Below are 16002 nucleotides of genomic sequence, written 5' to 3'. Positions count from 1 at the left end.
AACTGGTAGGATTGTCCGTGCTGTTTTTTTCCTTGACAGAAACCGATTTTCTTTTCCCTTTACTGACTAGAGGCTTCAAAAGCAAATTCAAGAACAAAGAAATAAAACACAAATTTTAAGTTGAAACATTGCAATTATTGCTCAGCAACTAATTTTTTTTAAATAGCAGAGAAGTGTTAAAGACCATTGCTAAATTAAAAAGGTATTGGAGCATCTGTCATCGAAACGTATCCATTTTTCAGGCTTAACTAATGCTCATGATCATGCAGCTTATTTATTCACCTGGGCTATTTTATGAAAAATATCTATGATCATGAGCAATGCTCCTGTGGCACTGCATCCTCGTAAATGTAGGTTAGCATTGTCATGAAATTTGGGACATTCTAATGGGAATGTACTGAGCATCTGCCCACAGATAATGAATCAGATAGAAGTTTATGACCGTTCATACTGAATTCAGAGCATATAGTCAGAACTTTCATTTCAATTACGAACTGTGCACATCAAAGCAATTTTTATCATTATATTTGAACAAGTCCCTGTGCATATTCATACTTAGGCGAATGCACTACAGCTAATATATCAAATAGAAAGGTCTAGTAGAGTGGAATATTTCCCTAAATAATCAATATTTTATAGTGATGTTTCATTTCAACACATATACATTTATACTCTGTTGATTGTTCATATTATGATTCTGTGATGTTTGAGAGGAAACTTATGTTCTGTATAAAATATATGGATTCTTGACTATGCTCTGCTTCACACCCATCATCATCAACATTTATTTATATATAGCGCCAGAACTTTACATTTAGGAACAAATAAAGAGTAATAAAACAATACTGGGCAATAAAGGTGTAAAATTTCCCTTTATTATTGAAAAGAGGATTGTAATAATTTTAGACAGACCAGGTGGTCTATTAGCCATTAATCCCTTGTCACACACATGTCCAGGGCTGCCACCAGAATTTGCAGGACCCAGTACAAACAGGCAGGGCCCCGCTCCTCATTTTCTCACCCCACTTTCATTTTTAAATTGTTCTCTATCGAACATTTGCCTTCTCCCTATTTTCTACAGTCACCCCCCCATCCCTGCTTCCATTTTACCCCTGCAGTAGTTTACTTACTTCTCTGCGTCTTCTTGCTGTCTCTTTTCAGCTCATCTCTATTGACAGCGTTCTGACGTTATTAATTACATGATGTCAGCTATGCTGCAAGGTGTTTTATGAAAAGACCCCTGTTTCTCCTAGATCCCCTAAATCCACATACTAAATCTTGTGAATACTTTCTCTCCCATACCTGTACCACACTACACAAGTGACTTGAAGTGAATGTTAACTATTTTTTCATGGAATGCAAACACAAATATGTCAATGAAATCTGCAGGTGTTTCATGAAAAGAGATATTTCTCATATATAACATAAATCCACACACTGAGTCTTTTGGTACATGCTCTGCCCTATTTGTTCACCACTACAAAAGTGACCTGGGGGTAAATGTATTAAGTAGCGATTCTAGCAAATTGCCGATAATTGCTGACTTTGCCAGCATAATTTAAAACGGCAATGGGTTTAAAGGCAAGTTTTGCTTTAAACCCATTTTCATTTTAAATTATGCTGGCAAAGTCGCCGAATTGCTAGATTAGCTAATTAATACATTTACCCCCTAGTGTGGATTGACAACTGAGTGTGAGGACCAATAGGTAGCTGCAACCAGCAGGACAATTTTAGGGCTGTGTGAGGCAAATAGCTATCATTCAACATCAAGCTAATTGTGTAATGGGGTGCAGATGTGGGGAGTGCAGATGAAAAGGAATTAATGTGTGGATTTAGAGGATCTGAAAGAAACAGGGGTCTTTCATTATACACATGCAGCTTTTCATAGACCTATTTATATTAGCATTCGCTATAAAACAGCTGTCATTCCATAACAAGCAGTTGTATTCCGCATCAGGTCACTTGTGTAGTGGGGTAGAAGTATTGCTGGAGTGAGTATGCAAAGGCTTTAGTGTGTGGGTTTGAGAGATCTGGTATGAACAGGGGCATTTTCATGCATGTATCTTCATTGACATTTTTACATTGGCATTCCCTATAAAAACAGCTGTCATTCCACAGCATACAGCGGTCATTCCACATCATTCCACGTATAACATATGTCAAAGTGCCATAGCAATCTGTATGTAGATGACAATCCATACAGGTGAGAATTTTTGGAATATGCAAAAAAAAATTAATCTTCTCATATATTTAATTGGCATTCCTTCATGTATTCCCCAAAATTGTTCTTGTCCACAAAATGACTTCCTCCATTAGTTCAGGCAGCAGGTTCACTTAGCAGTTAAAGAGTTGGATGGCAGCAAATTACTTTCTATTTTCGCCTCTAAAAAGAGTTCTTGATGTGTTATATTAATGCATTACGTAAATCAACCCCCTGCAATAATACACTGAGCTTGCCTGCAGATTCAACTCTCTAAAACATGCCAGAAATTTTCCTTCATGTAAAATTCAAAGGGGAGGTTAGCTTACATTTTAATTTCCAGAACACGAGTCTGGCCTTTCAGATTCTTTTTTTAAGTGGTGCATTCATTCCCGTGGAGTTAAGAAGGGACAAGCTGTCATACTGTCTGCTTTCTACAGCTGAGCGACTGGTAAAAGTTTATACCTCTGACTGAGCAATAGTAAGTGATTGCCAGATTGCTAATAATATTGCAATAAAATAGGCAGATATGAATAGCTGATGATGTTGATGCAAGGGTCCAGCGCACACTGGTAATTCCACATTTCATCTTTCTTTTTACTTGTCCATAGTGCTTGATGTTTCATAGTGAAATAGTGTAAGGGGTATATTTACTAAAATGCGGGTTTGAAAAAGTGGAGATGTTGTCTATAGCAACCAATCAGATTTAAGCTGTCATTTATTTAGTACATTCTACAAAATGACAGCTAGAATCTGATTGGTTATTATAGGCAACATCTCCACTTTTTCAAACCCACAGTTTAGTAAATATACCTCTAAGACTCAGAAATGAAGGATGGGGCTGGAAATGGAGATGAACATATTAGAACAGTGGTCAGGGAACAGGGGTAAATTACCTCAAATGGGGTAAAAGTGAAAATCCTGGGGGCAATGCTGCCGATTCACATGCTGTCAGTTGGATTGTAGACCCCTTTAAATGTGAAATTGCTGTTGTACCAGAAGAGCCTCAAGGGTTGGCAGAGGCACTTCTTGTGCTTCGATGCAATAATGAAGCACGTATTACATATGAAAACAAAGCAGAACTGTCATATTTTTGGATGTCATCATCTGCAAAGGCATTCAAAACTGCACATGAGGAGGCAGTCAAAAAGTCGCTACCTTTGCAAACAAGGATTTTCCACTCTAATGAACATAAAAACAAAGCAGAGAAATCTATTGGACGCTGAAGACTGTATCCAAATTGCTCTGACATCAAAATGCCCCAATATAGATGCTCTCATATCAAAAATGAAGCAACATCATTTCTCTAAAACCTGAAGTTTTAAAGTTGAAGCTTTCAAAGAAATTTTGAATAGATTCATTAAAAGTTTGAATTCCAATAATTAATAATATATGATTTCCTTCCTTTCAAATCAAGGGGGTAACGTTGGCGTATCTAAATATATATTAGGGTAAAAGGTAAAAAAGTTCCCTGACCCGTGTATTAGAACAATGTCATACTATTACATTTTTGTCTATTGCTAGGCTTAAACAAAAACTTTCTATCACATTTCCTGGCTTCAAAATCCAATTTTTTCTCTGCAATAATAGCCTTAACAAAACCATTGTGGACTATTATATAGGTCTGTGAGATTCATTAACAACCAATCCCTGCCAGGCCTACTGTCACACACTGTGCTTGATGTAAACATCACATCCAACCTCCTACCACTTTAGAACCACCTCTTTCACTTAGCTAAGGTTTTCCATTTTTCTTCTATAATACTGTTTAGCATCATTCATTTTTAAATATGTGTTACAAAGTACATCTAGAAATATGGCTGAAAGGTGCAAAATCATAGCTTCCAACCTACCCGACTTAGGCTTGACAGTTCCTATTTGAGGGCTCTGTCCTGCGATCCCGATTGGTGGGATGGTTGGGGGAGATGCTGTCCACTGTTGCTCAGAGCAACATATATTGGGTGCTGTGCGCACTGGTGCACATGGCAATGAAGAGGTTTGGAGGGGAGGGGAGGAGAAAATGGGACAGCCTAGTGTTTCCAAAGGGTGGTCAATTGGGCATGGTCATGCAGCCATTCCGCTACTGGAGGGATACATGTTGGGAGGTATGCAAAATGGATCATAGTAAAAGTATAAGGTGAGAGCATCTCCATGTCAGAGCTGTTACAAAATGTTTTTTTTGCAGAGTGAAAATGACTCCTTACACTAAGCAAGGAACACCCTTAAACTTTGCGCTCTCCACTCCTTTATTTACTTTTAATAATCTCACTTTACAAAATGAAATGTTTGCATTTTTTTCTATTACTTCTCAAAAGTTAGGTGCATCTGGGCACCTACTATGTACTTAGCAAGGAAAACACTTACTCGCTCTAACTCCACCAATTGGCAGGTGTTAACTTCTGTTTATGCATAAATGCTGTCCGTTTGCTCCATAAACCAATGCATTTAGGTAGAAATCTAGGCTGTTTGCACTTCACAAAAAAGCAAAATGCAGGCAGCACTTTATGACAATGCAGTCAACAAATTGACTAGGATGGAGTGACATTAAGGAAGAACTAGTTACTACTGAAGTGACAGAATGCATTTTCATTGGTACTGTTTCTGCCCACAACATGGCTGCCTTTGCTGTTTGTAGGCAACAAGCTCACTGTATGGCCAAGTGCATTTCTCACAATATTGTAAATATTAAAATCGTGATAGTGTGTCCATGCCGACAAAAAAAGAATGTGGCTATATCATGTTGGTGCTTCTGAATCTCTATGTTTCCCCAACCCCCCACCTCTTCCCTAACATCCCCACATTGCCACTGGTATACATGGCATACAGACTATTGCAGTGAACTCCTTATTAATATATTTGTCCTCTAAATTTCTGATCATTTCATTTTGGATAATTTTGATTTTCCATAAATAACATACCAAGAAAAATAGATGTTTGCAAATAAACTTCCATAAACCTGTAAGTAATAGGAGATTCAAGGGTTGTCAAGCCTGTCAGTTAAAGATAAACATTATATATATATATAATTATTTGGGATCAAAGGGAAACAGTACGAGACCTCCTAAACCACATTAGACATGGAATTCCAGCATGCTGCAAGAGAGCTTGTGTTTATCTTATCAATGATTTCACTAGTTACTATTTAAATTATAGGCTCCATCCTCAAGAATAGTGATGCAATCATAAACATGGCTGTCCCCACTAGGTGTAATTGATGAGAATACTTTAAAGTAGGCTGCTGGTTTTAATTCCAAGTGGGAGACAATTATACATTTGCTTGCTTCCTGACTTATATTGTTGTCATAAATTGAAGCATACAAAGCACATTTGCTCAAGGAAACTGGTGTTATCATTTATTTAAGATAACAATTTTCCATTGCTTTTATATAAAATACATAAGCATCATGAAAAATAAAGTGATAAAAGTACATTGCCTTATAGTGCAGACACACGACCTTCTCTCAAAGCTCTGTTCCTAAAATATCTCTCACAGAAAAGTGTCCTTCCATTATTCAACATAGCTGAACTGGAAAATGTATTGGTGAATAATTCAAGTGCCATTTAGGCATGGATAATTTTTATTAGCAAAGGAACATTTTAAAAGTCATTTAATTTAGCAAATGAATCCTTTTTTAATTTAAGTTTTAATGCGATGTATACATGTAAAATCACAAAAGAAGTTGACAACAATATTAGAGGGAAAACTGTATATCTAATACATTGCAGTTATGTATTTCAAATGTTAGCGACCACATTATGCATCCAAAGAAAGATCAGGATTAATGTCACAATGTTTTTATTTTATTTATTGTTTCCTCTTTTCATGGACTAAGATCGGTAAAAATATTTTAAATGGTTCAGTAGTCGTACACAGAACACTATAGAAACATGAGCAGAATTTTCAACTGTTACTATTGAATAATTAGTTGCCTCATGCCACATTCATTCACAAAACTGCAAGTTTCACCAACACAATTTTTCCTTCTTCCCTGTTCTACTCTAATCATACAACACAGCATAATGAGTTAACTATTGTTGTCCCAGCTCCATATAGTTTTATTTATATACTTCTTCACAGCCTGCTCTTCATAGGCTTAAGTCAAAGAGTTGCACATGTGTGGAATGTTTTGATTGCAAAGAAAAAGCAGCTAAAATCAATTTGCACAAAATGTTGGTGGGATTTTGTTCATTTATACTTTCAAGTGTTCATCTTTTAAAGGACATGCTTCCTTTTTGACTCAAATATCCATGATTTTTTCCATTCACATTACTCCTCTTTTGAGTCCAATATGTAGTGTTTAGAAGATTGTCTCCAAATCTGTGTCTGGTTCTTAAACTCTATAAACAATAGATTTCACCTGATGTTATGATTTGTGGCATTTGTAGCTGGGTATACTAAGCAGTGCTGTATATTAGTTTAAATTAATTATATTGACTTACTAATTAATAAAGTGATTTTTATGAGTATGAGTTTGTTCTGTTTGTTACTACAAACTTTCATTTGATACATACGTTATTCAGCTTGAGCTTGCTTTTGTCCTGTTTCTGCAGGTGCCCAGAGAGATGGTACAGAACTGCTCTGCTCCTCCTACGGTTGGCATTGAATCCAGGTGGCCTGGTGTCAGTGTAGATCTCCAGTTCATCATCTTCTGTGACAGGACAAAAAAAAAATGCAAAGTGATATATCTATGTATATAAAATGCACATAAAACACATGCCTTTATGTGGTTTTAACATCATTTTGGAATGATTGTCATGTGTTAATCAAGTCTCCAGTGCTAAAACAGTTTTAAGGTCTCAGAACACAGTGGTGTAAACTGTAGTATTATAATTTCTCATGGTTCCAATGTGCTTACTTGTGTTAAATTGCACATTGCAATGACGTCTCAGGTGAACAAACACTTTGAAAAACATTTCAAAAGCAAAAATGCGAAAAAGATAAAAAGGTATGCCTTGCATGATCTTATTCTTATGTACATTTTATTGTAACCAACAATCCAGAAAACATTTATTTATTTGACTAAAAAATTCCTAGACGCTAATATATTGAAATATCTACAATCTATTAATATTACTATGCAGCTCTAATTTGTCGCTCTCCATTAAACAGTAATACAGCAAAAGTAAAAGACTATTGGTGGCGCCAAACTATAATGTGCAATAGTAAAACATTTACTGTGTATATACAGACATATGAGGAATATGGAAGAATGACCCTCACAAACACCTGGTTTGCACTTACAAAAATATCACTTTATTAAAACAAATCACATTATTCCATATACCAAACCAAAAGGTTAATAAACCTTATGATATACTCTAAATATAGAAAAATCCATCTAAAACCAATTTTAATATCGAAGAGGATCTCAAATAAATAATACACTTGTAAAGAGAAACCTATAATATAGACTATTTATGTCCTATACTGCAGTATACCACATTCAGTGGAGATGTGATCACTACATTTCACCAAAGTATAAAAAAGATTGGCATGCCGATAATCACAATAGTGTACGTTCAATCTTGCCTCATAGCAATAAGAGAATAAATGCTTTCTTCTACTGCAGCCCAAATGGATCTGTAGGCAAATAATCATCTCATTCAAATTATTGATGTTTCGTCTCATGCTCGCTCAATGTTAAAGATGTACATGGAGGGAGTATAACCATAAATGAATAGCTGCCACACTCGAGCAAAAATATGAATCACTGTAGCAGATAGGAGAACTGCCATTTAATTTACCCCTCTTAGCGTGCTGATCCAAGGGACACTATAGTGCAGAACAAGTGGCTCTTTTAAGGGACTGTTTTCCCCACATAACATTAGACGCGCCCAAGTAGACACAGCCAAATAATCCTTGTACTCCCTTATATCTGTCTTATTAAAGGAATATCCCTTCAGGGTAAAGCAAGATGTTTGTAGTTGCGTGCCTTCTCAATAATATTACATAGACAGACAGGGGTAATGGTGTTCAAAAAGATATTTTGTTCCAATCCTCAAATCCAATACATCACAGTCTGGGTTCCATATAATTACCCAAGAAACTGAGGCATTTCATCACTCAGTAGTAACTTTTTCAAAGATGTTTTATGAATCAAATATCCACCTTTGATTCTAATTAACCAATCACATTATCATACTACAGCTGACAGTGTGTTCTTAATCAGCCAGTCTGCAGGTCCATACCATCAACACAAACATTGCAATATCAGTAAAATACAAATATAAAAGACTTCATTCATAGCGTGCAATCACAAGTATTTGGAAAATGTATACAGCAGTGCCGCTTTTTGGGGAGAAAAATATTAAGATTTTACCACTGCCGTAATCCAAAATATTATAATTTCTCTTCATCTCATTCTTAGGGTTAAATCCTCCTCATTTTAATATTGGTATCTTATATATAGAATGTAGACAATATGCAGAGTCTATACAATTTCTTATTCATAAGTATATTTTTAAATCTGTTATAAATAATAATAAAATGGCTCTGATTCTACCTGGGGCACGAACCCACTGAGCCATACACAAAAAGTACGGGAATAAGTGAAATACCTTTGCTACGGCTGAAATAATGAAATAAAAAAATAAATAAAAAGATAACACCCATTCTACCCAAGACAAGATCTTGGCCTCTGTATTCCTAAACCTATTGTAACCAATAGCTACATTAAGGTTATGGAACAAGTACAAGAATAAGTAGAATATCTTTAGTAGATATGATAGTAAATACAAAATTCTAAAATTTCTTATCTTAGAAAATACAGAGATCACAGCAAGTGAGAGAAATATAAGGTGACTTCAAATCCACGTATTCATCTCATATCCAGTATTATTCAATCACAAAAAATAATTATTGAAAATTAAACTCAAGAGTTTCATTTAACCTATCAGGATGAAGGTTCTTTATTCAAAAATACAGAATATTTCTTTTTCACATAAAGTCCAAAATCTGCCCCTTCCTCTCTGGACAGATTTCACTTGTTCTATAATGACTACATTGAGGCGTTGCGGGTCTGCATTATGTCTATCAGAAAAATGACACAAGACACTATGGGGCATATTCAATGACGGCGGGATCGCCGAAAAATCCCGCGCTCCAAAACTATTACCGTTAATACAGTAATTCTGCGTGTAAAAACCGTTAATACAGTAATTTACTCGCTGGATTTCAGAGCTGTGAGCTGAAATCCAGCGAGATATTACCGTATTAACGGTAATATTTTTTGAGCGCAGGATTTTCGGCGCTCCCGCCGTCAATTAAATATGCCCCTATGAAAGTTCAATTTAATAGTAACATTCCTTCAATGTTCCATGAACCTGACCTGCAACATCCTAGCTTTCCTACCAACATATTGTAACCCGCAAGGACAATGCAATACATACATGAGACAAGCTGTGTCACAATTATAAAAATATCTGATTGTAAAATTCTCTTATGACACATAAGAGGTGATTTTTTAACATTTGTATTTCATATGTCTACATAAAGTACTTCACGTTTCATTACATTTGTAATTTCCTTTCAGTTTTTCGAAGAGACTATTGATTATTCCACTTAACTTCTATTCCACTTTTTTATCTTCTCTTTAAAAACTGGGAGCTAACATATTTTTTAGATTCCTACTCTTTTTTTAAAAAAATATTTGGTTTTTCAGAGACAACATTAGTCAGAATATAATCTTGCTTCAACAGATGATAATTTTTACTAACAATTTGTTTGATTTTCCCAGATTTTGAATTATCTCGAAATAAATTTTGGACCTTTTATTTTATTGTCAGGGCTTCTTTGTTCTTTTGTTCTAGGGATAAGTAAGATATGCCTTTCTACTGCACTGGCATATTGCATAGCTTCATCTAAAATATTGGGTGGGTAACTCCTTTCCTTAAAAGTAGTAACCATTTCTAAGGCTTGTTTATTAAACATCTTGTCGAAAGAACAATTCCCCCTGATGCGGTTCAGTTGATTCTTTGAAATATTCTTTAACCATAGCCTATAATGGTTACTCGTATAGCCAATATAATTATTGCAGTCAACAGGTTTCTGGAAGATAGCAGCTATTACACGTATGTCTTGGGCCGATAGTGTTAAGTCCAAAAATTTCACTGACTTCTTACTAAAAGTGTGAGTGAAGGATAAATGATATAAATTATAATTGAGGTGTGACACAAATTGAAGGATAGAGTCTGAATCTCCATCCAAAATAATAAGGATGTCAACTATATAATGGCCAAAGAACACCAGGGGGTAAATGTATCAAGCTGAGAGTTTTCCGGCGGGTTTGAAAAACCAATCAGATTCTAGCTAGAATTTATTTAGCACATTCTGTAAAATGAAAGCTAGAATCTGATTGGTTGCTAAAGGCAACATCTCTACTTTTCAAACACGCCGGAAAACTCTCAGCTTGATACATTTACCCCCAGGTTGGTTCTATACTCCATATGGGCCATCCCGGAAAAACTGCTGCTCAAAGTGGCCCATACAGAGGTTTGCATAACTAGGGGTGAACAAGGTGCCCATGGCCATCCCAACAGTCTGTAAATAAAATTGTGCATTAAATAGAAAATAATTGTGAGTGAGAATATATGTGATTGAATCAATAATAAATGCTCTTTGTCTCACTGAGATCCCACCATGCAGAGTAAGAGCCTCCACAATAATCTCCACACCCTTAGTATATAGCGCTGCTATATCCAGGGTGAGGAAATAGGTGGATTTTCTTATTTAATTTGAAACCACAAGCTCTCATAATGAACTACACGACTCATAAAATGTAGGCTCCCTATTTGATACTTTTAAATTTGACACAGATCAATTCAGTAATAAAAAATAACTACCAATACCAATCAATAGCTGATAGGGATCAATCAGTTGTCAGTTAAATATCCTTCCTTAACTATCCTACCTCAATACATGTAATGTGACTTATTACTACACTTATAGTATGAAGTATGCTATGTCAAATTTTATCAACAATTTATACACAAACTGTTGTTTTGTTATATATTTTAAGCATATTTCCTGGTACTGTTTTGCAACAACTGTTGTTAGAATTTTTCTTTAAAGTGCCCTGATTAAACATAGCTCACCCATTAACATCTGTGCCTGTGACTATTTAAACTCACACTACATTGGAAACTCTTATCCCTGAGGAAGCTCATTTACAGAGCAAAATGCATTGGTTATCACAACTCACTGTTCACTAACATCATCCTGCATTGTATACAGTGTTTGCCGAACTGAACTTCAGATCCGCCTGCCTGTTTTGCTACAAAGAAGCTGACACTGAACCACATCTTCCTGTAGCCTGCATGCAGCTCGGAAAGCTGGGTCATTCCCCTGACTATAGGGACTATCAGACAGCTCCCCTCCGCATAGTTTATACAGCACAGTATACGTGTGCAGCCGGCTTTGTGCACACTCATCTGGCCAGCGGCTGTTATACTGCAACTATATGGAATTTTTTACGTCTACTATCACCATAAACTTCATACCTCTGTTATCAGAGGAAGATTATGGCTAGTTTGTTAAACAGAGCATAATCCTCTACAGAGACGGGACATCTTACAGCTGAATATTCAAGACCAACTTGTACATTGAAGAGATCCACTGGGAATATCTATCAACATCAGCCCCTTGTTCATTAAATGGTTAAAGGGTTCCAGCAAGGTTTACTAATAGCTGAAACAACGCTGTAGAAAGGGTACTTACTATACCAAAGATGCCGTTACTCCCACTGAAACTGTAAGTCTTTTAATTACATTGGAGCTAAATAGTGCTCTTTATTGTCTTCATTTGCAAAACCTATCAGAGAAAAAGTGTTTTAATTGCCACTGTTCACCTATGAACTGTTTCCTAAAGTTTCCATTTATTATTCTTGCGATTATAGTGACTAAAGGAAATTCATAAACCTATTCAAAAACCTACCCATACAAGACTCAGCTTTGTTTATATTGTTACCTTCACATTATCAAACTCTGCCGGAAAATATGGTATAGACAGAAGAGCAAATTACTCTCAGATTAATTCACAACACATATATTTAAATTATACCCATATTTGCACAGTATTTTCAGTTTGTGTTTTCTACGCTAAAACCTGTTGATGTTGTACTATGTTTTTGGCCATAAGCAATTGTAATTGAATGTCTTTATTGATAAATGTATGGTTTTTAATCACACTATATTGTCTATGCGCCTTGGAGACCTTACTTATAGCTGTTCAATACTGCCCGAGTCCTGAATGGCCAGATTTGTCATACTTGGCTTCAAGCATTTGGGCCAAATTGACCATAGATCTAGTAGCTTTGTGTTAGGGCTAAGTACTAGATTTGACCCTGTACTGAGCACCTTAACAAGTGACATTCAATTTTCTCGCTTGACGTAAACAAAAGGGTGTTAAAGCCAATTAGGAGAAAGCTCAGGGTTAGGGAAGAACCACTGTATAACATCTACCATAGGGGCAAATTGAGAAGTACACAATACTCACCCTCCAACTTATCATGAAACCAACCAGATTATCTGTCTGACAAAAAGGAAGGTCATTTACAAAGAGCAAAATGGACGCTTTGAAGCACAAATACAACTTGTATCTGTGCACCTCATTTTGAGCAAATGCGGTTTGCGCTGGGGTGCATAGCTTTGTGGAGCAAGATGGCTAAATTTCCGGAGAAACAGCAATTTGGAGAGGCAGATGGGAGGAGTTGAGTGTAATGTAGGCATTCCTAATGAAATATGGAACATGCATTTGGTGCACCTTATTTTATGAGCTATGCACAAACAAGATTATTGTAATGAGATAAAGGGGTGGAATTAGTGCATTTTCAGGGGCACTCCTTGCTGTGCCTAGCCTTTCCCGCTTTCCAAATGGGCTTGAAATCTGCAGCAGCTCAGAGTTTGTGGAAGATGAGGTACACAAGTCAAGATCAGTGGTATCGTTTCCCATTCAGATCTAACATGAATTGGAATCACAGGGTGCTTGAGCACCTTAGGAGAAGCTACAAATATTGCATAACTGAATAATTGTAGCACCCTATTCATTTATGGCATCCTAATTACGCTTTAGCTTTTCAGTTCTGGAATTCAAATATTTCAGAATAAAAAAAATTGAGAACAAAACACCAAAATAATAACAAAAGTGGATATTTCAAATCTGGTAAACACAGAAAGTCTGTGATGGAAGAGTTTTTATACATTTGTGTATATATTATTGATAACTGGCTCTCTCCCTGAAAGATTACTCACACTCTTTGTAACCCCCTGCATTCCCGAAAAGCTTTGCAACTCTAAGCTCCCCCTGCTTGTAAGGAACCTTGTTATAAAACATTTTACCCATATTTGCCTACTCTCCCGGAATGTCCTGGAGACTACCGATTTCTGGGAGTCCTCTCGGATCCTGTGCACTTTGTTAGTGAAGTGGGTGGGGGTGGAGCTCACATGTCATCGTGTTCCTGCCCCCTGTTGTAATAAAATGTTGGTGTCCGTTTAGAGAGAAGGTCCAAAATGACATGATTCACCAAGTCCCGCCCCCACGCGCTCACCTTTCCCCGGGATCTCCTGGAGGCCGACACACAAACGTTGGCAAGTATTATTTTACCCCGGTCACTGTCAGAGTAAGCTACCAAAATACACTCTTAACACAGACTGTTTAGTTTTGTGGCTCTAATCTATAATCTATCATTTCTACCACTAAAATCTTAAACCAAGATTTGTAATTTATACCCCCTTGCAGACAAAAAATGTAAAGTAATGTATTTTACCATAAAAATAGTTAATAATGACCAAAAAGTGAAAAAAAGTTGATGAGTCTTTAACTCTGGTGCACCTCTACAGTCTGGTATTTAAAATTGTACTGCATGTATATAATTTCTTACAAACCTGCTTGTAAAAGAACAAGAAAAGAGAGTGTTTTTTGTGCTGGATGGTACATTACTCTCTCATCTTGAGAACAAAGCTCTCCTGCAATTAATCTCAAGTGCTTTTCTTTTCGTCTTGTCATGTTCTTCTTAATAGGATACATGCCCTTATTCTGTTTTTTAGATAAATTAAACAGAATTTATATACAACCCTACTGAGACAATAGGTCTCTAGGGATAGTCCTCTCCTTATTGTGCCATTTCGACATATAAACAATCATTAGTTAATATGATATACAAGCATGGATTTCCTTGCAGTTTAAGCAGTTTAACACATTCATTGCATTTACAGAGCGAGAGAGTTAGGGGTAAATTTATCAAGCTGTGAGTTTCCGGCGGGATTAAAAGGTGGAGATGTTGCCTACAGCTGGGGCCGCCAAGAGAGTGGGGGCGGGCACTAATTACCCATGTGCCAGAGGGCTTAGCCCGGGCCCTCACTGCTGACATTTTTTTTTACATTTTTTATTTTTTATTTTTTTATTTAGTGTTTCTTGCGGGAGCTGGGGGTGGGGGCTCCACCCCCTTTGTTGGTCGGGGGAGCAGGCTATTTAAAAAAATAAACAAAACATACTCACATGATCGCAGGTCCGGCGTCCCTCCTCCTTCCCCTCTGCTCCGTTCACACTGAATGTTGGGCGTGACGTCATCACGTCACAACCGACATTCAGTGAGGAGCGGCGCTGAGAGGAACCAGACAAAGCAGAAGACAGACAGAGGACAGAAGATAGAAGATGAAAGAAGCCAATACAAAGGTAAGTAAAGAAATGGAGGCAAAGGGAGGAAAACAGAACAGCAGAGCACCGAGTGATGAAGGAGAGGGGGCTGGGGAGCAGCATGGCACAGTGATGGAGAGGGGGGGCAGCATGACACAGTGATGAATGAGGGTGAGCAGCATGGCACAGTGATGAAGGAGAGGGGGGCAGCATGGCAATTGATAAAGGAGAGGGAGGGGCAGCATGGCACAGTGATGAAGGAGAGGGGGGGCAGCATGGCAAAGTGATGAAAGAGGGGAGGCAGCATGGTACAGTGATGGAGAGGGGTGGGAGCAGCATGGCACAGTGATGAAGGAGAGGGGGGCAGCATGGCATAGTAATGAAGGAGAGGGGAAGCAGCATGGTACAGTGATGGAGAGGGGGCAGAGCAGCATGGCACAGTGATGAAGGAGATGGGGGGCAACATGACACAGTGATGATGGAGAGGGGGGGCAGCATGGTACAGTGATGAAGGAGAGGGGGGGCAGCATGGCACAGAGTGATGAAGAGGGGAGCCAGATGAAGGGGGGAAAAACAGCATGAAGGGCGCAGTGTGATCATAAGGGGGCACAGCGTGATGATGAAGGGGCACAGTAATGTGTGTGTGATGGCACAGGGGGATTGTGGTAGTGTGTGTGTGTGTGTGTGTATGATGGCACAGGGGGCTTGTGGCAATGTAGTGTGTGTGAGGTAGGTGGTGGCTAATTAATGGGTGCTATTTTGTTTGTGGGGCGATGGTGGGGCAATTTAATAGTGGGATCTATTAATTTACGATGGGGTGGTCTAGGGGCTATTGATCGTGGGGGTGTTTGGGGAGAATTTATTAAATGTGACTATGAATTATTTAATGGCAGTGATGGTTGCGGGAAATAGGTATATTTATGAAATTTAAATACTATTAATTTATTGTTGGGGCTGGTTGCAGAGAGGGAAAAAGATTTATTAAATGGGAATACTATTATTTTAATGTTGGGCTGAAGAAATGCCTAATTATTACTCGTGGGTGCTATTGATTTAATGCTGGAGCTTGTTGGAATTTTCTAAATGTACCCATTTTTTTTTTCCAAATAGGGCTCCGACATTCCAGGATCCAGACAAGCCGCAACTAAAGAAACCAGGAGCCGCAGGTGGT

The 16002-nt window shown here is 37.5% G+C and overlaps 1 protein-coding gene across 3 annotated transcripts in view; it reads right to left on the bottom strand.

Annotated features, from left to right (window-relative positions):
• The window catches only part of LOC142097853 (voltage-gated delayed rectifier potassium channel KCNH8-like), a 512774-nt gene that overhangs the window by 161088 nt on the left and 335684 nt on the right, over positions 1-16002 (bottom strand). For all 3 annotated transcript variants that reach the window (XM_075180059.1, XM_075180060.1, XM_075180061.1), the window contains one exon: positions 6713-6849. In XM_075180059.1, coding sequence (XP_075036160.1) covers positions 6713-6849 — 137 coding nt within the window. The remainder of the gene's footprint in view (positions 1-6712; positions 6850-16002) is intronic.

The sequence above is a fragment of the Mixophyes fleayi genome, chromosome 7 (assembly GCF_038048845.1).
Source record: "Mixophyes fleayi isolate aMixFle1 chromosome 7, aMixFle1.hap1, whole genome shotgun sequence".
NCBI lineage: Eukaryota > Metazoa > Chordata > Amphibia > Anura > Limnodynastidae > Mixophyes > Mixophyes fleayi.
The sequence above is the reverse complement of the archived record's forward strand: the minus strand, read 5'-3'. Positions and strand labels throughout refer to the sequence as shown.